Below are 25,767 nucleotides of genomic sequence, written 5' to 3'. Positions count from 1 at the left end.
AGCTTTTTTCAGCACCAGTTGGTGAATTTCTTTAAAGATCTATCTTGCTGGTAAGATTAACATGGACTACAAAAGACAGAGCCTTTACATCAACCAAAAAAAAAAAAATGCCATTTTGAGCAAGTTAACAGATTTAACAGATCAATTCAAATGTATCCATTTGTCAAGGAGTCTGAAGATAAATTAATTATTTTTTTTCCTGCCAATTCTAACCTCTGTTTCCAGTTGTTCCGTTTTTCTTTGAGGTTGGGGACTACATAGAAAGAGACTCCTACTTGTGTACATTGCTCCCTGCAGTCATGCAGCCTAAACAGCATGGTGTGGGGTGGAAAACAGATTGCTCTGAGCCAGGGCAGGGCTTCACAGGATTGTCATATGCCAGAGTTTACCTTCAGGTCTGAGGGAGCCTGAGTAACGGATGGGAAACTACTTCATCTGGAGTATCTCAGCAAGGAATGAACTTTGTCTCATAGTGAGCGAAACGGAATACCAGTCTCAAAGGCAGCAGAAGTGAAGTCTTCCTTGTTTAGTTTTGGAAAACTAAAATTATTTTCAGCATGTCTTCCCCTGCATTGAGGTCCATGGCTGGGTCCCTGGAAATTCATCCCCTCAACCAGCCCCTCAGGCCCTGTCCTCGATCCTTGTTCAATGCGTTATATTGCTGAGCTGGCCTGTCACTTTTAGAGACAGGACTTGCCATTCCGGCTCTGCTATTCAGTCCTAAATACTTCAACACTCTAACAAGCTCCCTGGGTGGAAACATTGCGGAACCACTTGCCCAGTTTGGCAAATTTCAACCCAGATGCTGCTCAGGTGTGTTAAAATGCAGCCGATTGAAACAGCGAGGATCCAGTAGGCTAAGATTGAGATGCCTAATGGCAGAGGCCTGCAGGGGAAATTTTGTGTTCACTTCTCTGCCAAAGGATTGACAGATGCCATTGCTTCCAATCCTTAATTCTACGCGCACTAAATTCTCTTAAGCATTTATACATTGGAAAAGAAAAAGAAACAACTTCATTTGTCTAGGTTCGCCATGCTACTAGCAGGAACTCAGCTGGATGTTTTAACACTTTTGATTGAAATATAATATACACAGAAAAGTGCACAGATCCATCAAGTTGATATGGGCTTACACAGCACCCATGTCAAAAACAGAGCATCACCAACACACCAGGAGTCTATCCTACTATCACATGCCTATCTTGGCCTCCACAATTATCGGTTAGTTTTACCTGCTTGTAAGTTTTCTGTAAATAGGAATCCTACAATATGTTTTCTTTTTGGTCTGACATCTATTACTCAACTATATATAATTCTTCTGTATTTTGCATTTTGGTGTAGTTTGTTTATTCTCTTTGCTAAATAGTATACAGTAGTCCCCCTTATCCACGGTTTTGTTTTCCATAGTTTCAGTTAACTGAAGTCAACCACATTTCAAAGTACCAAATGGAAAATTACATAAATAAACACTTATTTCTGTGTAAGTTACACATCATTTTGAGCAGCATAATGAAATCCCAGGCCGTCCAGCTCATGTCCAGTATGGCTGGAAGGGAGCCATGAGTCAGAGAGGTTGGAGGAGGAGTGATGACTCACCCAAATAGTGATAGATGACCACTATAAAAATTTGGCTTTCCTCCCACTGACATGCATAACTATTGCATCATTTTGAGCAAGGGATTGATTTGGTGTGATATTGTAGTAGGATTACCCTGGCTGCAACTTTAAAAGCCATAAAAGGAGGTGCAGAAACAGAAATACACAGATGAAAATGCTTGGGGTAGAGGTAGTGAGAAATGGTTGATTCTGGAGATATTTTGAATTTAAGCCAAAAAAAAATGCTATAGGTGAGATATATGCCATGATAGAAAGAGGCTGCTAAGGATGATCTCAGGGCTTTTTGGAATTGCATTTTTTTATATGGAGAGCTAGTTAGGGAGGGGAAATCAGAAATTTGGTTTGGATATAAAATTAAAAATAGTATTTGACCAACATAGCAGAATGCACACAGGTATGACTTCTTATCTCTCTTGAGACACTATGAAAATGATGGTAAAGAAAACATAAATACCCAACGATGCAGAGAATAAGACAGGTCACTAGGAGATGACATATTTCAATAAGTTTTCAGAAGAAGAAATGGAGCAAGGGGAATGCCTGATGAAGTGAAGAAAACCACAGTCCAACCCATATATAGGGCTATAGCCAAGGAAATCACTGGCCTGCTCAGAAGCAACTGACAGAGGCTCCAGCAGATTGTGGAGTAAGTACTAAAGGTTAAGTCTATGTCAGTTAAAGGGATAAGCACAAAACTGTCAGACACTCTACTCCCTCTCCCTGCTCTGCATGTAGAGCAATTGATAACCAAACTTCTCATGTCAAAAGGGTGAGGGTTTGCCATTTGCGGAACTGAGCAAATGATTTGAAAAGAATTATGGTAGCAAGCACTGGAGTTAAGGACCCAGAGTAAAGCTCTTCCCATTCTAGCAAAATATCACACCGTAGCAGCTGGCACCCACATGCTTACCCTAAACAGAAGTCAGCAAGCCAATAAATTCCACTTATAGACTCAGAGATCCCTGTCAGCCCTTCACTGTCCCAGTCTAAAATGTCAACTAAAAACACAATATCCACAGGCTATTGAGAAAGACTACAGCACTGAATGATAAGGAGGCCAAGATAAGCAAACAGTGAAACGGTAATATAAGATAAAGAGATAATTCAAGGAGCAAATCATTTTTTTTTAAAGAAGTATCTTCAGAGAGATTTTCAAATATATTATATCTAGGAGATAAGGACAGGATGCTATGAAAAAAAAGTAACAACAATAATTAAGTTTTCTCAGAAATAAAAAATAAGATAATAAAATGAAAATACAAATTCTTCAGAACTGTTGTAAGAGAGTATGAAGTCAGTCTCCCAGAATGTGGAACCATACAACAACAACGAAGGCAGCAAACAACCAAAAAGTAATGGGCAAACAGTGGCAATAAGAGAGAAAAGATAAGAGATACATGCATAGTCACTCTATAGAGTTCAGTAGCCAATGAAAAGGATAAAACATGAGAGGAAAATATGAAGGACATAATAGAAGAAAATATGTGAAAGCTAAAGCGAGGTCTTAAAGTTGAAATAGCAAGTATAGAAGTGCAATTGGTTCAGGCATTGTGAATAGGAAGCTAGAGGAGATTAGATAAATGAGAAAAGGTCTTGTTTCTCCGCCACCCCCCACCCCCAAAAAAAAAGAAAACCAAAGAAGAAGGAGGGATAAATATATAGGAAATGCATTATCTAAATATAAGCCATACTAGAGCATGCAGGATTTTCAACAACTAGGGGAGCAGCCAAAAAAGATTGATATTATTTGGGATTAGGATAGTTCCCTTTTGAAAGCCATGTGGTTTATGGTGTTGAAACTGTAGCAAGTACGATCATCATAGCCCTGCAGGAAATTGTATTTGCACTTTTGTAATCAAGTGCATTTTTATTGTCTCAGTTTTAAAATTATAAAGTCAATTTCATGCAAATATTTGAAGTCAACTGTGGATACTGGACAAGATAAAAACATTTCAACTTTGAAAGTTTAAGAAGTAAATTTAAGGTAACAAGAGTTGGAGGTAAAAGGATCGGTGGGTAAATGGCCTCCTCTCACAAACAGAGAAGCCAAGGGAGACTATCTTTTATTGGTGGATGAAGAAATGGTCTAAGTGTGTTGCCTGAGGTTGTAGAAGTGACCAGGAAAAGAATGAGAGTGATACAGTTCCATCAGGGGGAAGGACGGAGGGTGATAGGAGATGGGATAAAAGTTTTAAAGCCTCATCAGTCAGAGCTGGGTAGCAATAGTTAAACGAAGAAAACAGTACAAATATATTCTTGAGAAATATAGAAGTACTCCCAGAAATGTAAGAATAGAAATGCTGAACATAGTTGTCAAGAAGCAAACTAGCCCCACCAATGAAGTTCAGTGGTTGAGCGCTGACCTATGAACCAGGAGGTCATGGTTCAATTCCAGGTCAGGGCACATGCCTGGATTGCAGGCTCCATCCCTAGTAGGAAGTGTGCGGGAGGCAGCCGATCAAGTGATTCTCTCTCATCATTGATATTTTTATGTCTCTCTCCCTCTCCCTTCCTCTCAGAAATCAATAAAAATATATTTTTAAAAAATGTTTTAAGAAGCAGAACTAGGTTTAAGCTGCCATAAGCAATCATGGACTCTTGTTATAATTCCTTGGGACAATGTTTTAAAAACTATGTATGTACTTCTTTGATAAATAATATATTTTTAGATGGCTACCATTTACCAAGAATTTATAGTGGCTGCCACTGGTCAAAGTATTTAACATGAATTACCTCCCTTAATTCTCACAACAGCTCTATGAAGTAAATACTGTTATTAGCTTTAATTTATAAAACAAATGAATTTTGGACAGGTTATTTAAAAAAAGGAAAAGCTTGTCCAAGATGATTCTACCAGGCAGGGGTTACATTTGGCCTTCCATAAGAGAAAATTAAACCAAATAGTGGCTTAGACTAGTCAAGAAATGGAGGATTTTCTATTTGTTTGCATTTATTTCTTCATGCAGCAGGAAGCCTGAAGGTGAGTGGGTGGCATTGAGTTAGTGGCTCAAGGATAACAGGTTCAGACCCTGTGATTGGCATGGCCTTTTGCTCTCAGATCAAGATGCCTCTGCAGCTCCCCTCATTCCATCTGTGTTCCCAACAACAACAAGAAATGAGCACCCGCATCAGGAAACCACATTTTCCCAGAGCCTTGCAGCAGACTCCTGCTAACATATAATTTACCAGGTGTCATGTTGCCACCCCAGCTACTTGGGAAGTTGAAAATGTATTTTTCACTTAGATATATCACTAGACTGAATAATGTCAGGTTTCTGTTAGGAGAGGAGAAATGGATATTAGCTAGTACTTAGCAGTGAGTCCCACATCTAGGGAGTGGCAGAGTGGGATTCTGACATCCAATAAAGTATATTTTTAAACAAACTAGAAAAAAGTATCAAGAATAGAAGGGTCAGTCAGAAGCATTAAATTAACTGATACCAGTATTTTAATTTTAAAGTAGAAGACAAGCATGAATTGTGGCTTTTTAAAAATATTTTTTTATTGATTTCAGAGAGGAAATGAGAGGGAGGGAGATAGAAGCATCAATGATGAGAGATTGATCGGCTGCCTCCTACAAGCCCCACACTGGAGATGGAGCCCACAACCCTAGCATGTGAAACCATGACCTCTGGTTCATAGGTCAATGCTCAACCAATGAGCCATGCTGGCCGGGCACAAATTGTTTTTAAGAGTCCCTCTTCTGTAGCCTCCATAGGCAGCAAGCATTGCCAAATCGAGGTAATCAGAGCCAAAGCAAGGAATAGTTGTCATAGTAGAGGAAGGGACTAACAGTATCGATATTCACTTACCAAGAGCCAAAGGGCCCCTTCATTTGAATGGGAAGAATCTAGATTGCAAAAAGGTCTAAAGTTATCATAGGAGGCATTCTTAAATGTAATTTAAAACAAAAGGATTTCCAAATGAGAAAAAAATATATTTTAGCAAAATTCCATATGTTAGGTTATAAGTTAGTGAAGAAGTACCTATATGTAGTTTACTAATTAATTTTCAAGGAATACAGTTTTAATTTTTCAGGCACATTTTATTTAATGAATAAGCAGCACCATTTAACTCCCAAGAAATTGTGATTGCTCCTTTTTTGCCACTTGAGATATATCTTACTAAAGAAATGAACTGGGGTTTTTTTCTTTTAAAATCTTTTTTTCATCTGATCTCTTCAAATAGAATTCATTTAAAACAAACAAACAATGGTAATAATTATAATTGCAGAGCCTGCGTACATACACTTATTTTCTATAGTACACAGCACTGTGGCAGATTCCGCCAAAGTAATAATTAGCATTGACACTGCTAGTCTCAGAAGACATCATAGCAAGTGTTTTCACAAAAGAGACACGAGGCTTTTGGAAAGAACCATTTCAAGAATATAGCAGATTGACATGAAAGCCACAGAAATGAACCTTTGGGGTTTCATATGTGGGCACTGAATTTACAGTTTCTCAGATGTACAAATGAGCAGCTACTCAGCAAACTAGCTGGAGGGAGAGAAGGGTGTCTCCTCAGCTGATGCTCAAAATACACCTGAGACTCACAATGATGTAGCTGATAACCTCTCATCATGAAAACTTAGCCAAAGCAGAACATCTTTCTCTTTCACCATGAAAAAATGCTTTACTGTGCGATGAAGATGAATGCTGGGCAAGATGAATTCTGATGCTTGGCAGTAGGTGAGAGGAATGTGCTCAGCCGGGCACTGCAACTCGGGATGAGCCGCAGTGTTCTTCCTACTCCATTCCCAAATGGCTACCCACTTATGAGTAGACGTCATGGAAGCAACACCATTACCGGAGACAGCAATAGAGGTTTACAGATAAATAAGAAATAAATTAGAAAATGATTCATTGCTAGGAGCAACATATGTCTCAGATATTAAAATAACATGTTTTAAATTCTGATTTATTCCAGGAATCTGTTAAAAATTAATTAAGCACAATAAATTGAGGTTTCCTAATAAGGCACTTTGGAAATAACCTGCTCTTAGATGATCATTTGCCACTCTTTTTACTTCATTTGGGTAACAATTGACTCATCATTATTTATATAATTACTAGAGGCCCGGTGCACAAAATTCATTCATGGGGGTGGGGGGGTGGGGGGTGGGAGGGATGTCCCTCAGCCCAGCCTGCACCCTCTCCAATCTGGGATCCCTCTCACAATCCAGGACTGCTGGCTCCCAACCACTCACCTGCCTGCCTGCCTGATTGCCCCTAACAGCTCCTGCCTGCCAGCCTGATCACCACCTAACCACGCCCCTGCCAGCCTGATTGACTCCTAACTGCTCCCCTGCTGGCCCGATTGCCCCTAACTGCACTCCCCTGCTGGCCTGGTCACCCCTAACTGCCCTCCCTTGCCGGCCTGGTCACCCCTAACTTCCCTCCCTTGCCAGCCCAGTTGCCCCTAACTGCCATCCCCTGCCAACCTAGTCACCCCCAACTGCCCTCCTCTACTGGCCTGGTCACCCCTAATGGATCTCCCCTGCAGGCCTGGTTGCCAGCTGCCCTCCCCTGCAGGCCTGGTGCCCCCCAACTGCCCTCCCCTGCAGGTCTGGTTCCCCCACCAACTGCCCTCCCCTGCAGGTCTGGTCACCACTAACTGCCCTCCCCTACCCCCCAGATTGCCCCTAACTTCCCTCCCCAGTCAGCCTGGTCGCCCCCAACTGCCCTCCCCTGCAGGCCTGATTGCCCATAACTGCCCTCCCCTGCAGACCATCTTGTGTTCACATGGGGGTGGCCATCTTTGACCACATGGGGGCGGCCATCTTGTGTGTTAGAGTGATGGTCAATTTGCATATTACTCTTTTATTAGATAGGATATGGTATAATTATAACTATTTACACATGTATAGAGAGAGAGGGGGAGACAGAGAGAGATTCAGTATTCCTTTTAGAGCGTTTTGTTTCCTCAAAGACTCCTCTGAATGAACGCATGTTTTTGAGAGCAGAGGTCACACTCTGTCTTTTCTCTGTAACTCCACATGCTTGCTGTCAGTCATGCCATGGCCCCGGCTCCTTGATGCCACGATGCCATGGGTGCCTTTTACAACGCACAGCCTTGGTGTGGCACTTTCCTATCAGTAGGACTGATACTGACCACTGACCTGTGTTTGAGCTCAAACTTCAAACAAACAAACAAAAACCCTCCCCTTTTAAAGACAATGAGCACAATACCCTAAAATAAAAAAGAGTCAAGAATGTAAACAAAGTCCAGTTAGTGTGGCTCAGGGGTTGAGCGTCGACTTATGAATCAGGAGGTCATAGTTCCATTCCTGGTCAGGGCACATGCCCGGGTTGTGGGCTCCATCCCCAGTAGGGGGCATGCAGGAGGCAGCCGATCAATGATTCACATCATTGATGTCTCTCTCTATCTCTCTCTCTCTCCCCCCTCCCTTCCTTTCTGAAATCAATAAAAATACACATATTTTTTAAAGAATGTGAACAGAAAATTTACAAAAGTGGAACAGCCCCAACATATATAAAATGATGCTCAACCACGCTGGTAAACTAGAGATGCCAATTGAGACCTCGCAAAAATTTTCTGGAAATCAGATAATAGCAAGTTTTGGAGAGCATGGGAAAATAAAAGCTCACTGCCAATAGTAAGAAAGCACAGTGCCCTGTCTACTTTGGTGAGCAAGTAGCAGCATCTGATACTAGAAAGTTGCATGAATTCTAAGAATTCATCAGGATATTCATCCTAGAGAATCTCTTAGATGTGGCCAAGGCTACAGGAAGTATGTTTGTGCAAAGAAACATTTCTGAAGGAAAAGACAAAAAATGTTAATCAATAAAAATATAGAGTAATAAATTATACATCCCTACAGTGGGATAGTGTAGTAATTAAAATTAATTAAATAGATCCAACTGCAGAAGCAAGGATGCAGTTTAAAGACATCATGTTGGTTGCAAGTATCCATTAGCCAAAGGATACTAGTACATACAATATGGTATAATTTATGTAGTATTTTAAACATACAGGTTCCCATACCAATGAGTGGCAAACTTTTTTCTGTAAAAGTCCAGATAGTAAATATTTGGCATTTCTGGAGTCTCTGTTGCTGCTACTCAACTCTGCCATTGTAGCATGAAAGCAGCCATAGACAGCACATACATGAATGAGCATGTTGGTGTCCCAATAAAACTTTATTCATGAAAACAGGCAGCAGACTGGATTTAGCCCTTAGCCCTTAGTTTGCTGAACCCTGATCTATATACCCTTCTCCTCATAATTCTATATGAAAATAGATGATATTGATATCTACCTTTCAAAATAGAGCTTGCTTCTGGGGAGAGGGAGAAGAATGGAGTCAGAGAGAACCACAGCATAGAATTAATCTGCACCACAGTATCTCTTGTACATATATTTTTTTAAAGTATGAAAACAAATATGGCAAAACATTGACATTTGTTAAACTTAGGTCTGTTTGTTACACTACTCTCTGTATTTTTATGCATACCAGATGTATGTAACACTGAAAAAAGGGAAGGATAAAGTCATCATATTAAAATATTAAAGATAACATGAACCAGCACAATGGGAAACGGAAAAGGTCTGCAAGAATGGTATTTCTTCCAGAAGACCCTGTCTTCGTTTGTGTACCATTTACAGTCATAAGTTAGGACAAAGTTAAGAGGTGTGAATTGCCAATGGAGAAAGGTCTGTTCTCAGAACTAGGAATAGTGTTGAACTGCTGCATGATAAGTATTTGGATCTGGGGGAAATGTGAAATGTGTTATAATTGAATCCGTCTTTACAAAACCTGCATTTAAATCTCTCTTTACAAGACCCCCTCTGTCCATCTTATCATCTCCCCTGACATTTCTCCTCTACCATTTGTAAAACGGGGTGGTAATAATAGACTATATCTCAGAGGGTGCTTGTGAGGATTAAATGAGTTCATTATTTTAAAAATGCTTAGAGCAGTGCCTAGCCCATAGTAAATGCTAAATCAGTGTTTTAGCGTTTAGAAAACAATTAAGTGGATTTACTTATCTTTTTATCTTATTGAATTATATGTATCAGCAACCCTAAAATTCTCCAGGACAAAATGACTGAGAGCACAGTATCTAAGAGCATAAATTTTGGAGCCCATGAAACAAGTGATCTAATCCCAAACCATGACTTTTATTAGCTCTGAGGACATATGTTTTAGAAGTGCTATGAAACTGAATCCTCATCGGTAAAATGAGGCTAAGAACAGTACCTACCTCCTAGAGAATTGTTGTAAGAATTAATTATGATCTTGGATGCAAAGAACTTAGCTCAGTGCAGAGCAAATTCTCCAACAATACCTAGGAGGGTAATAGAGAATTGTGAAATAATTGTTAGTAGTATTAAGCAAACACATATTTCCCGTGCCAAGTATGACGGAATTTAAATAGCTTTAGAAATAAATGTTCATTAACTTTGTGACATAGTAGGAAAACCTGATCTCTCTTAAGGTGAAGAGACTGACAGCTCATTGATGGCACCAGCACGGGGGCGGGGGGGTTGAGGGGCGCAGGAATTTCAGAAATAATCTCACATGTAATATACAAACATGCCCATTTCAACTCCAGGTGAAACTCCATGCAAGTTCATTCTTAGTTTTCTCTAGTTTGGGTCTCTGCTATCCGTTTTATGAGAAGAGATGGACCATAAGGCAGAAAATATCACTTAAGGCACTTCAAGGGTTTAAATAGCAGGGGCTGAACCAAGTTTGGTGTCAAATCATCAAAACTAAGTCTCTGCAGGTAGAAAACAAGTCCTCCTGATTAAATAAGAAGCTGCCAAACTAACCAGGGCCCAGCACTGGACTGATGGGGGTCCTGCCAGGGTCAAATCTGTCTACACTGCAGGAAAGCATGTCATCATTTCAAGATGAACAGAGGCTCCTTTAAGCTGCTCTGGCTGCATCTCCTTAGCCACGTTGTGCTTAATGCAGCCCTGAGGGCTTTGGGTTATTCTAAAACTAATAACCAAAGTCATTTCTTTATTTGCCTGCAAAATGAGTAGACAAAGCTTAGAGCAATGCTTCCTAGACCAGGTCCTGGGACACATTGTTATTCAAAATGTTGTCCCTGGCCCAGCAGTATGCTCAAACTTTAATACGCATAAAAATATAAGGATTTTATGAAAAAGAAAAAAAAGCAAATCTGAGTCAGAAGGTCTGGTGTGGAGCCTAAAGTCCTACATTTCTAACAGTCAGTCGGTCAGTGCTGCAAGTCGACTCTAGAATTTTGCTTCTCCGTGATATGCTATAGCATAGACCTCACTTGGAAGCTTGTAGGAAATACAGATCCTCTATACCAGTGGGCGGCAAACTCATTAGCCAACAGAGCCAAATATCAACAGTACAACGATTGAAATTTCTTTTGAGAGCCAAATTTTTTAAACTTAAACTGTATAGGTAGGTACATTGTTATTAACCTAATTAGGGTACTTCTAAGGCTTCGGAAGTGCCACACTCAACGGGCCAAAAAGCCGCATGTGGCTCTTGAGCCGCAGTTTGCAGACCATGGCTCTATACCCTCCCCAGATGTCCTGAATCAGCATTTATATTTCAACAAGACCCCAGTGATTTGTTTGCACATGGAAGTTTGGAAAGCGCTGCCCTGGAACGTATGCATGTAATCCAATTTTCCCAAGGTTTTGGCTACTGCTGGCACTCAAAAGTCTAGAAATAAGCAGTGCTCTGTGCATATCCCCTCTGATTCCTTTGCCATTCTCACACGTTACACCTCGGTAGACTTTCACTCCCAACAACTAGCACCCGTGTCTCTGTTGGCAGTTCCCTCTGGATGCTGGAACCCCGTTTTTGCCTGCTTTCAAGGAAATCGGGGAGTACCTGGGGATTTCCATCCCCTCCAGCAGCCTTAACCAAGAATAACAGGCACAGGCTTCACCATACTCCAGGTCCCTAGCCCCTGATCAGAAAACTCACCTTTGAGGTGTGGTCTACCCAGGAAAGAATTAGGCCAAACTTACCATCTGCCTGAATTTGCTTGGTATCTCACCATTCTGCCTTCTTCCCATCCCAGCTCTGCTCATGTTCCCATAATGTTGCAGGGAACACTTTGTAATAAACCAATTCCTCATAAATCCTTGTCTCAGGGTCTGCTACTCGGGAATCCAAAGTAGGACACATACCGTTTAGCCCAGTGACCATCACCAAGCCAAGAGTTGGATTATTTCTAAAGTTCTCTTGGTCATTGCTTCCCCACCCCGCCCCTCACCCCCCAATCTTTGACTCAGCCTAGATGAGATATCTTGTGTATCTCAAAAGATTGCAGGAGGCCACTGGATTGTAGGGATTCCACACTTGGAAATTTAGATGGTCACCTTCTGAGAATGCGATGAAACAAATTATGCTTTACTGTCGTAATGAGCTAACTGTGGCTGTGCAGTGAAGGTGATGATGAAGCTCTCCTACAGCTGGCTTCATAAAGGATCCATAAAAAGAGCAAAGGATCCAGGAGACCTGCACTGGCCAATGTGGCAGCCACAGCCACCAGCCACCTGTGTGGCTATTGAGCACTTGAAAGATTGCCAATGCAATTGAGGTGAGCAATAAGTGCAAAATGCATACCTCATTTCAAAGACTGAGCACATTAAAAAATGTAAAGTATATCAGTAATTTTATGTTGATCACATGATTAATAATATTTTTTAAAATATTGGGTTAAATAAAATGTATTATTAAAATTAGTCTCCCTGGTTTTGTTGGGGTTTTTTGTTTTGCTTTTTTTTTTCTTTTTTAAATGTGGCTACTAGAAAGTTAAATGTTGTTCACATTATGGGGTGAAGCAAAAGTGGGTTTACAGTTATTCCGATGGAAAATACAATAATAAATAAATAATAATACAAGAATAAACTCTGTGTTTAGTGTACTCACAAGTGTAAACCTTCTTTTGTCCCACCCTTAGTTTTCTTTTTTTTTTTTTTTAAATATATTTTATTGATTTTTTACAGAGAGGAAGGGAGGAGAGATAGAGAGTTAGAAACATCGATGAGAGAGAAACATCGATCGGCTGCCTCCTGCACATCCCCCACTGGGGATGTGCCCGCAACCCAGGTACATGCCCTTGACCGGAATCGAACCCGGGACCCCCCAGTCCGCAGGCCGACGCTCTATCCACTGAGCCAAACCGGCTTCGGCATCCACCCTTAGTTTTCAACCAGAAGATCAGAAACAGTTAAATTTCCCCCACTCTTTATAATGCCCTCACTGTACGTATTTCTGGTGTGGGATTGGCCCCAGTAAGTATACAAAGTAGTCCATTGCCATCAATTATAAATATTTTCACTAATGTATAAAGTTGCCAGGGAGCTAGCAATACCTAAAATTTGATCCTTAGCCCAGAAAATATTAAACCAGAACCATATTTTAAAAATCAGTGCCAGTCATTATTACTCTTAGTTTCAGATTTGCTTTGAAGAAGCTATATTTTAAAGCTTTTAAAAAGTTATTTCTATTGTTTTCTGTGAATACATCAAGCTTGGTGGTCAGTTATTTGGCTTCACTCACAGTTGTTCTATTCTGTTTTTCCCAAGTCCTCCACCTACAGTATGGAGTTCAAAGTGGCTGTGCTTCTCACCTGGACTATTAAACTTCCTAAATGAGTTTCCCCTATTTGGTTTCTCAGCCTCAAATCCATCTTTGACAAGGCTGCCAGATAGTCTCCCCAACACATAGTCTAGGCCAGGGGTGGGCAAACTTTTTGACTTGAGGGCCACAATGGGTTCTTAAACTGGACCGGAGGGCCGGAACAAAAGCATGGATGGAGCGTTTGTGTGAACTAATATAAATTCAAAGTAAACATCATTACATAAAAGGGTATGGTCTTTTTTTTTTTTTTAGTTTTATTCATTTCAAACGGGCCGGATTCGGCCCGCGGGCCATAGTTTGCCCACGGCTGGTCTAGGCCATAGTCCCCTCACTTAACACCCTAAAACACACACACACACACACACACACACACACACACACACACACACAAAGCCTTTGGTGATATTACATTCTTTTGCTAAATTATCTTCAGATACCTGAGTAGACATTAAATGTTGTTTGTACTCTGGCCTCAATTTTACTTTTTTGTTGTTGCAACTCCCCCTTTCTTTTCAAATTTATATTAGACTATTCCCCATTCCCTCTAAATACTGCCCTGTTTGCTTGCCTCTGTTCTCCCCACCCCCCAATTGTCTCTGCTTACAATGCCCTGCTCCTATTCCATCACTCTCTGCCCCCATTCCTGAAGTCACCCTCAAATGTTACTTTATTACATGACTAGAGGCCCGGTGCATGACATTCATGCAGTGGTGGGGGAGGGTCCCTCAGCCCAGCCTGCATCCTCTAACAGTCCAGGAGCCCTCAGGGGATGTCCAATTGCTAAGGAGGTGGGAAAGGCTCCATTCTTCTGTTCGGTTGATTTACATATTAGCCTTTTATTATATAGGATGGCATATTATTAGTGTCTTAAGTCAGGAGACAAAAAACAAAAGACCAAGAAACAACAGTAGAAATAACAAACTTAGGTACAAAAACCATTGAACTAAAAAACATGATTTCATTGAAGAGAAAGCCACGCCAACAATAACATTGGGTAATTAGGCTACTTAGATCTTATGTCACCTCTTAGAGACATTTCTTTTCTGGACTAGAATGTTAATTGTGTATTCAAAATTGTCATCCAGAATAGAACTTCAACTTTATTTGCAAGTTTGCTCTTTTTCATTTTCATGAAAACCAATGAATGATCACCAGTGAATGATGTGAGGTAGGGATTAAGATTAGGACGAAGTGAAGAACTGACAGAGTTGGGGGCAGAAGAGTACTGGATACTGTATGACATTGCAACTGAAACTGGTTTAAAGAACTTCTAGAACCGTAATTAGCATTTAAATATTCCTGGGAAGCTGCTTTGGCTTGAATTGTAAAGTGGGAAGACTACATTTATAGGTGTGTTGAAAATATATTTGTCTATATTTTAAACTTTTCTATAACTCTGTATCTGTTGATAATGAAAGAAAACTAGGAAAAAGTATTATTATAAATGGCAACATACCAGATTCCTATCAGTAGAGTTTTTAAAAGCAGTAAAAATTTTGTTTACGTGTAAAGAACATTTCCTTAGGTTTTGAATTTTAAAAAAAGAAAAAGAAAAAAGCCCCTTAGGCATACAAATTGAATGAATTTGTCTTCCTGGTAGCCTAGTTAAACATGTGTCTAATGACTGTACAGTATTTAAGCTAATGCAAGTGTGATTTACATTTTCCAGGAATGGACAAATGAGGTTTTCAATTTGGCAACAAACCTGCTGGCCCAAAACATGTCCAGGGACGCATTTCTGGAAAAAGCGTAAGTAACTCTAATTCTGTTGCCAAGGGTGTTGTTTCTTCTGAGTCAGTTTCCTTTCTCCTTTGCGAGTCCTTTGTTATGCTGCACTGGCTCCTCACATTGATAAACATAAATTTCCCTTTGGGATTTGTTAGAGAACTGATTCCTCCTCCGTTTGCAATTGGAAGACTTCCAAGAAAGATCGCCCTTTTCTTTGAACTGCACATCCCTGAGCGCCCCTGAATGTCAGTGCCTTTGACACACAATAAGGAGACACTTCCAAATCCTGGCATCTGTGCTCAGAACCAAATATTATTAATTTCAGATCGTCATCTGCTTCTGCATCTGCCTGTGTCATAGCAATTATTAATCTGAGGAAGAGAATGAACAACAGATGGTACTCATTTCTCCAGATTATTAGCTCTGATAGATGCTACAATAACTTCTCTCACAACTTAAATCAATAGGCTGATGCCCTGATCCCTGCCCTTGCAGACAATCACAGCAAGTGTTAGTAAGAAAAGAGAAAGAGAAGGGAAAGAGTGGAATTAAAAGGAGAAGGAAAGAAAAGCAAATCGGGATTATCCAGTCATTCTTGTGTTACAATATTATTTGACGGGAAAACAACGATTTCTGCCAGACAAGCAGCAATGAATTGGTGTGTTCACTTCATAAGCTGTGGATGTTCAGGAGATTGGGAGCCTTGAACATCAAAACCACAAGTGGAAATATTTCCATGTGGCCCTCTATTTTATTTAACAACTTTCTCACTCCCCTCTTCTTCTGTAAGGCATACCCATCATTTCAGACCTAAGCTTCAGACCACATTTCTCTCCGACTTTTCTATGAATTTCTTTTAGTTTGAGTCACTCCAGGTCTTCACTTAAATCAGTGGTTCTCAACCTTCCTAATGCCATGACCCTTTAATACAGTTCCTCATGTTGTGGTGACCCCCAATTTCATTGTTACAAATTGAACATAATTAAAGCATAGTGATTAATCACAAAAACAATATGTAATTATATATGTGTTTTCCAATGGTCTTAGGTGACCCCTGTGAAAGGGTCATTCGACCCCCAAAGGGGTCGCGGCCCACAGGTTGAGAACCGCTGACTTAAATGCTTTCTCATCATCTCATCATCTCATCTCATCATCTCATCTCCTTAGTTGTCACCTTGAGCTTGACCCTTCATACACCCCCTCCTCTACCCCTTTCTTTTTACCTTTTCTTTTTACCATCTAATGGACATTTATCTAATAGACATTTTTGAACATCTTTTGTGCCAAGCAATGTTAGTGGGCCATGACACAGAGATAAATGTTTTATCTGAAACACAGCATGTTATAGCTGGTAAAAACATCTATTTAGCTAATCATTTATTATCTATTGCAAATGTCTGTTCCGGATAGATGTCTCCCTACGAATAGCTGCTATGGACATTATAGACCATGTGTTTTGATGAACATGTTATGAGCATTTCTGTTGCATGTACTACTAGATATGAGACTGCTGGATCATACCATGTGCAGTTTCTTAAAGTAGTGGTCCCAAATTCTGTTGCTTCATCTCTGTAGCCACATGTCCAGAAGCAGGTGAAGAGATAAATACAGGTGCTACATTCACACAATGAAATACTATACAGAAATGAGAATGAATGCTTTCCAACTATAAGCAAAAGCATGGATGGATCTTAAAAACAGCATTGAGTGAAAGAAGCCAGACATAAAATAATGTGATTCCATTTACATACAGTACAAAAACAGGAAAAAATTGTCTATGTTGGTTAAAGTCAGGATTATGGTTCCCTTTTGGGGAATAGATTCTGGAAGGGGGTGTGAGAGGGGCTGCTGGGATGCTACAGTGTGATAATATTCTATTTCTTGATCTGGGTACCAACTGCAGAGACGTGGACAGCTTGTGAAATTTCATTGAACTGTGCATATGCATGAGCCCTTTTCCAATGTAAAGTATTTGCTTTTTAAAAATTAAACACTTGTTTTTCTGCTTCCCCAACAGCTATACTAAACTTAAGCTGCAAGTCACTCCAGAAGGGCGCATTCCTCTCAAAAAGTAAGTTGCGTGAGCATTTCTCATTCTTCGTTTTGTTTTTCCCAAAGATTTGAGTCCATGCCATGACTCTGTTTTGTTTCTCCTCTGGCCCAAGTGGGAGCATGGGAATGCATGGTCACTCCATCCTCCCTCACATGCCTGTTCACATCAGTGCAGCTGTTTTCCACAGAGGGTCCCATGGCTTCTTCCCCTTTCTGTGGCCTCATTTTCAAGAAACACCAAAGCAAGAAAGGGTGGAGGGGGCAGGGGGAATCTTGATGATATTCCAAAAGATTATCTGAGATTAAGAATTAAGAACTATTCTAGGATGGTAATTGGGTGACCATGGTGTTTTTTTATACCACAATGACACTAACCTGAAAGCAGGGGTTTCAAACTCAAAGGTCAACAGAAGCCAGGTGGGAAAAGAAAAGATGAAGCAGTGCAGCATCAGGAAGAAAAATTGAAGAGTGAAATCCCCCATCTAAACAGGACAATGACAACTCAACCCCATCATATTCCTGTGGGACTAGTGGGCCCCAAGTACTAGATTTTCTAATGTTGCAATAGCATCGTTAAATCCAAATTATTATCTATATATATATAAAAGCCTAAGCAACCATTCAACTCTCTGACCAGTAGCTATGACTCACAATGACCACCAGGGGGCAGGCGCTCCTATTGGTAGCTATGACATGCACTGACCACCAGGGGGCAGACATTCAACACAGGAGCCAGAGAGGAGGGAGCCCGATTCCAGGGTGCATCACCCAAGAACTGCCCTCTCACAATCCAGGACCCCTCTAGGGATGTCAGAGAGCCAGTTTTGGCCCAATCCCTACAGGCCAGGCCAAGGGACCCCCACCAGTATTAAATATAGTATTAAATATAGCAGTACTTAAGTTATATTTTAAAAGCCAAATTACTGACAAAAAAAAAGCACATCTTTAGACCATATTTAGCTAAACGTCTTTAACCATTGGCTTACTAGGTACTAATGGGCTTCTGTTAATGTAAAAGTTAAATCATTAATTATTTTTAATAACTAGAGGCCCAGTGCATGGATTCATGCACTGGGGTCCCTCAGCCTGCCCTGCGGGAATCCGGCAGAAACCAGCTCTCCGCCATCCCCTGAGGTGTCCCGGATTGCGACAGGGTGGTTCTTGGGTGACGCACCCTGGAATCGGGCTCCCTCCTCTCTGGTTCCGGGTATGTCACCCAAGAACCACAGCTGCCAAATCATCACAGCTTGGCAGCTCCTGCGTTGAGCCCCTGCCCCCTGGTGGTCAGTGTGCGTCATAACTACTGGTCAGAGTGTCTGCCCCCTGGTGGTCATTGCACGTCATAGCTACCAGCCAGTTGGCGGGTCGCTTAGGCTTTTATATATATAGACTAGAGGACTGATGCAAGAAATTTGTGCAAAGGGCTCAGCCCCCACTGCCACCACGGCAGCCGGGGGCCTCTGCCTCTGCCTGCTGCCGCAGCTTTGTCCAGAAGGTCATCTGGAAGGACATCCGGTCTAATTAGCATATTACACTTTTATTATTATAGATATTAACAATGTACACCTTTAGAGCAATGGGTAGCAGCAAGGGGACAAAATTAGCAAAGATATTTATTTTAGTGCTTAATATTAGAGAGTATTTAGTGCAATGCCTTTTAATTGAGTGATCACCATTGTCTCAAAATATTGATTTTATATTAGGCACTTTGATTATAAAAAGCACATGCATCAATCTTTCAGAACACATGTGCATATGCATGGTATGATGGGAAGTTTTTAATGCTTTAAAACTGAATGCCAAAGAGGTTGATTCAGTGGAATGTTTTCGTTTGGCATCACCTACAAGTGCTGGGATCCATCTGCCTTTCAAACACCTCTCACTTGTTGTGCTTTCACTTGCAGCATATACCGCTTGTTTTCAGCAGACCGGAAACGAGTTGAAACTGCTTTAGAGGCTTGTAGTCTTCCATCATCAAGGGTGAGCATGTTTGCCTATCTAAAATTAGCTCTACTAAATAGCTTTGAGCAATCATAAAAAAGTGTAGGTTGCCCCAAATGCTACCCAAACATCAAACCATAGGAGCTTTGGCTGGGTAGCTCAGTGGTTAGAGAGCTGGCCCACCCACCAACGGGTCACGGATTTGATTTCCAGTCAATGGCTCATACCTGGGTTGCAGATTAGATTCGATTTCCAGCCTGGTCAGGGAAGGTGAAGGAGGCAGCCAATCCACATCAATGTTTTTCTCTCTCTCTCCCTCACTCCACCTCTCCTTCCCTCCATTCTCTCTAAAAATCAATGGAAAAATTATTTTCCAGTGAGAATTAACAAACAAAAAAAAACCATAGGACTTATTTGTTAATATTTACAATATGTGAGGTCACTGTAATTATATTTTCTTTCACTCTCCTTATTCCAACATTTTAATCTAGAAAGACCTTTGTTCTTTATCAATAAAAATTAAAAACTGATATAAAATGTATTGGCCAAAAATATTAACATTATCAAGAATTTAAACTTCTTGATATTTGGTGTCCCTTGAGATATTAGCTAATCATTATAGATTATGATTAGGAAGATATTTGAAATATGAATGTCATCTTAACTCACTCTTAAAATTTCTAGTTCTAAGAGTTATAAGTTACTAAGCAATTAATATAGCAGTACATGTTTATAAAGAAATATATATACATGCTCTGCAGGGCTGTGCTCAAAGTTTTTGCTGACAGGGAAGCAGATCAGCAGTTTGGAGACTGCTACTTTGCTCAGATGGTGGAAAGGTACATGGGAAGACAAGGTTGTAGTATGCTCTTTTTCATGCCAAACATATTCAAGGCACTCAATATGTGTTAATCACTGAAACTCAATGAATTTGCCTTCATTTCAATACATTTCTACATGCCTGGCTCTAAAATGATTTTTTTACCATTGTTTCTGAGAGAAATGGGTCTATTGCAGAACGCCTTTTTCTCTGCTCTATGCAGAACTCTCCTTTCTGTGGCAAAGTATTTTTATCCTGGTATCTAGGCAACAAGTAAGCACTTTCCCAAGGACACTCCTTATGCTATAGGGAGAACCTTTGAGCCTCTAAAACCCACTGGCAATGCTCAAGTTGCAGAGAACGAAGTTGAGGAGCTATTCTTAAGCGTATGGTTAAAGGTGAAAAAAGTATGAGTGCCATTATTAGATTCACCGGTCAGTTCTTGTTGGGAATACTTTTCAGAAAAAAAATTAAGTTTAACAATGACTTTGGTAGGTAGAAGAAAACAAGGAAAAACAAGAGTGCCCTTCCACCACCAGCTTCCTGCTACAGGTGGAAACAGATGCAGATGCTCCAACACGAGGGCAGAGCAGTGGGGAAGCTCCCAAACATTTTAACCTTCACTTTAATAAGCAAAATGAAATGATCAAACTTGCTTATTAGTGCTCTCCCAGTAGATGCTTTGGAGTAAGAAAGAAATAACTAAGGTCGATAATTAAATAAATATTTCTTGAATTCTTTCTGGGTGCCCGGAAGCCCCGAGAATATGGTAGTGAACACAATGAAGTCCCAGGGTTCCAGGATCAGAGTCTGGGGATGCTGGTCAAACACCTCGACTGACATGTGTAATTTGTGGGGAATTCTAGGAACAAAAGGAGTGGAGGGCTGCCAGTGAGAATGAGAGAAGCTCATGCCAGAAAAATTAAACAATGTGTGCAAGGCCCTGAGGCCGGAAAGACTAGGCCCAAATGAGAACTGCATTTAAGCACAAAAAAAGAAAGTGGGAGAGATTAATTTAGAAAGATGGGCATCAAGTGTTTTTCCTCTGTAACTGCTCCAGATTTTACCTTTACTGGATAACATTTGTGACATATAATGATCAAAAATTTAAGTTATTATTATTATTAATATCTAGCTAAGGAAAAGGAGTAAAAAATGAAACTGCATAGAAAGTCAAACCCATCAATCAATTCTCTGTAAATTGCAATTTTCTAAACAATTGGATTCTGAAAATTCAGTCAATAAATATAAATTGAGTTTTTACAATCCACTATGTCTATTATAGGTTCACGCTTTCAGACCAAAGTCAACTGGAGACATTTGAAAAGGAAAATGAGATTCAAATAACAGGAGTCATGTTTAAATTGAAAAACATATTTATCTTTAGTAAATTAAATGTTATGACAGTTTTCTGAAAACAAATTGGAGATTTTTTAAAAATATGATCAACCTCCATCATAAAGTTTTGAAAGATCATTATTCTTAGTAAAGTACACTTTACTTGAAGAGTTGTAGAAATTGAATGCTTTAAAAGATTTAAAAAGCAGAGACAGTTTCAGAGCTTGGAAATAAAAGCTTCTGCAAACTGACTATGTTAGAAATCCTCATTGTAATTTCATATCTACAGAACAGTGTCTCTAGAAAATATCTACTAATTAGCAAAAAGATTCGGGATATACTAACAAGAAGTGTTTTAAATACTACACAGAAGAAAAGTTATGTAAATGGTAGATAATCCTGCATGTCTGGAGCCTCGTTCCATAGCCGGTGGTCATTCCAACTAGATTTAATTGTGTTCTGTAAATAGGCACATTACCAGAAACACAGTGGATATCCTGTTGAGATTTTTTAAACATTGTCTTTGTGCACATTGTTAGGGATAATTAATGCACTTGAACTTGTGTCCCAGCCAACGTGATCCATTGGAATAACACATTCCTTTAAAGGGTACTCCTTCAGAGATTACAGTCGCTTGTCCAAATTACCTTAATTGTTAAAAAGTAGTACTACAGCAAAAAAGAGAGACAAAGCAATTACTGTAGTTCTATTAATAATCCAAACACATTTTCCAGTGAAACCTTTGAAGACCTTTGCATATTCAGAAAATTACCACTTTACCCACAAACTTTCTGAGCACTGAAAATAGTTTACTTGAATCAAATTACCTTTGATTTAAGTCTTATTAACTTGAGAACAGCTCAGGGTCATTTGGAATGGTATAGTAGTCTCGATACGGCATTGGCTTATGTGTTTGCATTTTAATGAAGAAGATAAGGAATAAATCTATGTGTTTCTTTTGAATAATGAAGTTTATTATCGTTATATTTTGGTCTTGGCATAGCGTTGGCACATGTATTTCCATTTAATGATGAAAATAAGGAGTAAACCCATGTGTTTATTTTAAATAACAAAGTTTACTATATTTAGGAACATATAGTATATGCAATACTGAGGGAGATAGTGTTTTCTGGATTAAAAGAACACCTTAAATTTTACTAAAGAATATTATGAATAAAAATTATTTTTACAGGATAACTGTTAGATTTGCCTTTTTCCTGTGTCTTACATCCTAAAGATAAATCAGAAATATAATCATTTTTGTAGCTGTGATTCTTAAAATAACTGATACAAAAAATGTAAAGCCTCATTGAAGCCTTGGCTGGGTAGCTCAGTTGATTACAGTGTTATATCGATAAACCAAGGTAAATGGAACATCAAGTCCATGTCTCTCTCTCTCTCTCTCTCTCTCTCCTTTCTCTCTGAAATTAACAAATGAAAAATTAACAAAAACATTTGGAGATTGATTATGAGTAGCTTACTTGTGAGTATTTCATGTACATTATGGCTAACTCAACTTTTGATTTATAGCTTTAGAAAAAACATATTGTGAATAGGTTAAAATACTGAATTTATTGAGAAATAATCCATTGTTTTGTTGAGATGAAATCTGTATGGGAACTCTTGAGTTATTAGAGTCTACTTCAATAAATTAACATATTTTCAAATAACATTTTCTGAATGTTAAATACCTATTTCTTACAAAATTACTCCCCTATACTCTTTCACTTTAGCTTTCAATAATACACATTTAAAATATATTTTTATTGATTTAAGAGAGGAAAAGAAGATAGAGAGAGAGAGAGAGAGAGAGACATCAATGATGAGAGAGAATCATTGATTGGCTGCCTCCTGCATGCCGCCTATTGGGGATTGATCCCTCAACCCAGGTATGTGCCATTGACTGGAATGGAACCCAGGATCCTTTAGTCTGCAGGCCGACGCTCTATCCACTGAGCCAAACCAGCTAGGACCCAATGATGCACATTTTAACAAAAAAAATTTTTTCTCTCACCCACTGACTCCAAAGGCTTGCTCAAGTTGGACAAGAGAAAAATGAGACAAGGAAAATCAGCTGTATTGAAATGTTTTTTTTTTTTCTATGTTCTAACATCCAACTGGTGATGACAATAAATTGTGTTTATTCATATTATCTTAATTAATCTGTTTCCCTTTATAGGAAGTTCTAATTCACAGCTGGTAAATAAACAGTGGTTAGAGTTTTACTAAAGCATATTGTTCTATGGAGTTATGTGTCTGGAATCTTATATAAATGACTTTAGCTAAAACTGCTATTCAAAGGGAAACATACAGCACATAAGTCCTTGCTATCAACTTCTACCTTTCTCATAAATTACATTCATTCATTTAGTAAGTATTTAGTGTGCACCTGCAGTATGTTACACACTGGAGATAGAGCAGTTAACAAGCAAAATGCAGGTCCTAGCTTGTGCAGATCTGCAGGCTGGAAAGTAATAGAACTGTACAGCTGGGAGCAGAATCCTGTTAAATGAGTGTTGAAATATGAGACAAGCAAGGTGTGATGGTATCACAGAATGGAAGGCAAAACCCTGTCTCGGAGAAAGGAAAGGCTCCCAGAGGAAGAGATTTTAGCTAAGACAAGAAGGGAGGGAGAAAAGGGGTCAGGAAGGGAAAGAAAACAATTATTGATGTTCTTAGATAAAATCCATATATGTGTGTGCTGGGTAAGGTTGGGGTGGGGCAAGGGGTGAACTCCAAATAGTAACTAAATAGTAGAGAGAATGGGAGAACACGCTTGGGGTTCACAGAGCTATTCAGTATTTCTTTACTACTATTGATATTTAAATATTTACCTTCCCTGTGTCTCTCAGCCAGAAAGTAGAATAGAGAAGGTCATTTCCAGCTATTTACACAGCTACTTAAGGAGATGTGGGTGCTTAAGTCACAGAAAGGGGGCAATGGAAAATGTACAACTTCTAGGCAAAGGGTTTCTTCCATCTTGTGAATAGAACAGGACTTTGGAAGCCAGTTTACAGGTTATACTTGTCCCCATTTTATGAGTGGCAAAACACCAATAAAACAATCCATGGATACTTCCCATTGTTCTTGGATTTGGCCACTTGTGCTCAAGATTTCAAAACTGGTGTCCAGGTATTTAAGCTTAATGGTGTAATGCATCTTGCTATGTATAATGTTTGTTTGTCTCAAAATTCTGTTTTTAAAAATAATTTTTTGCACTCTATAAATGGGTTTAGTAAAAAAATATATTCTTTTATTTGTTTAGTCCACAAATATGGGAGTGAGCTAAGTGGTGAGCTAAGTTTTCTTACCTGTTAGCAAGGAGTGTACGATTTTAGACAATAATTTTTAGAAACTTTTATAAAAGTACATTTCAAAACCTATGAATATGGTAAAAGGAAGGGTGTTTTCTTTGGTTTAAGGGCTTGAAAATAAAAACACCCATATAAACACTTACCTGAAATAGGAAAACGGCATAAAGAATGTCCTTCCTGTTAACAAAGGCTTGAATACATGTTTCCGGTTTCCATGGCAGCCCGACTACACAGAAAAATAAGTCATAAAAGTGATTTTTTATGTCAGTGACTTGCTTCCCAAACAATAGGACCAGGAGGAGTCAGTGAGAAAGAACGGTTCCTGTCTAATGAAAACACTAGAGGCCTGGTGCACGAAATTTGTGCAGGGTAGGGTCCCTAGGGCTGGCCTTCCCGCCTCCCCACCTCCCTGCCTCCTCCTTCCCTCACTACCCCAGTGCCCCACCACCACCACTGGTCACCCGCCATGTTCTGCACCACCCCCTGGCAGTCAGTGCATGTCATAGGGAGTGATCAAACTCCTGCTCTCCCAGTCAGACTCCCAAGCAAACAATTTGCATATTCGCCTTTATATATTGAGATTTTACAGTTTATCGGATTATTTAAACTGGAAAGAGCATTATTTGGGAAAAAAGACACAAAATCAGTTCTTTACATTTTTTTAACAAATGTGAATGTTCTTTATGTCACTGATCACTTAAAAATGGTCAAAATGGTAAATTTTTTATGTTGCATAAATGTTATCACAATAAAAAAGATTAAAACCAAAACAAAAAGCAAACTTTAAAAATATGCTAAAGAGACCCTCTTTTTACTAAGTCTAACTTCACTTTAGAAATGTACTTAAGAAATTCCCTGAACATCTCTTTAGAAGAAAACTCTTACACTTAAATTATAATGAAAACACAAGAGAGAATAAAGTTTTTGATATCTCAAAGCCAGTGTTCAAATGGAGCCCACAGCTGGGCTTGTGAATGTCTTCTGAATATTTACCCTGAACGCATGGAAGAAAAGAGGGAATGAAGGTTGGGAGGGAAGGAATTGAGGAAAGCAGGGAGGGATGAAGATAGGGAAAGAAAATGACCATTCACTGACTGTGTTGTTTTATTTCCCAGAATGATTCGATACCTCAAGAAGATTTCACTCCAGAAGTGTACAGAGTTTTCCTGAACCATCTTTGCCCTCGACCTGAAATTGATAACATCTTTTCTGAATTGTAAGAACATCCATTTTAACCCACTATCTCCCGGCTTCCGTGGTCCTCGGGCTGGCTAGTGCAGGAATTTGAGCAATAGAGGGAGAGGAAGACCCTCTTGTGCACTATGTCTAATAGCAGTGCTTCTGTGTAG

At 39.5% G+C, this 25,767-nt stretch overlaps 1 protein-coding gene across 5 annotated transcripts in view; it reads left to right on the top strand.

Moving 5' to 3' along the window:
* PLCB1 (phospholipase C beta 1) overlaps positions 1-25,767 on the top strand; it is a 638,281-nt gene that overhangs the window by 423,819 nt on the left and 188,695 nt on the right. For all 5 annotated transcript variants that reach the window (XM_070419924.1, XM_070419923.1, XM_070419927.1 and 2 more), the window contains exons 5-8: positions 14,895-14,974; positions 16,971-17,024; positions 18,910-18,985; positions 25,534-25,634. In XM_070419924.1, coding sequence (XP_070276025.1) covers positions 14,895-14,974; positions 16,971-17,024; positions 18,910-18,985; positions 25,534-25,634 — 311 coding nt within the window. The remainder of the gene's footprint in view (positions 1-14,894; positions 14,975-16,970; positions 17,025-18,909; positions 18,986-25,533; positions 25,635-25,767) is intronic.

This window comes from Myotis yumanensis, unplaced genomic scaffold (genome assembly GCF_028538775.1).
Source record: "Myotis yumanensis isolate MYYU_CA2020_CCGP unplaced genomic scaffold, mMyoYum1.0.hap1 SCAF_7, whole genome shotgun sequence".
In the NCBI taxonomy this organism is placed as follows: Eukaryota; Metazoa; Chordata; class Mammalia; order Chiroptera; family Vespertilionidae; genus Myotis; species Myotis yumanensis.
The sequence above is the reverse complement of the archived record's forward strand: the minus strand, read 5'-3'. Positions and strand labels throughout refer to the sequence as shown.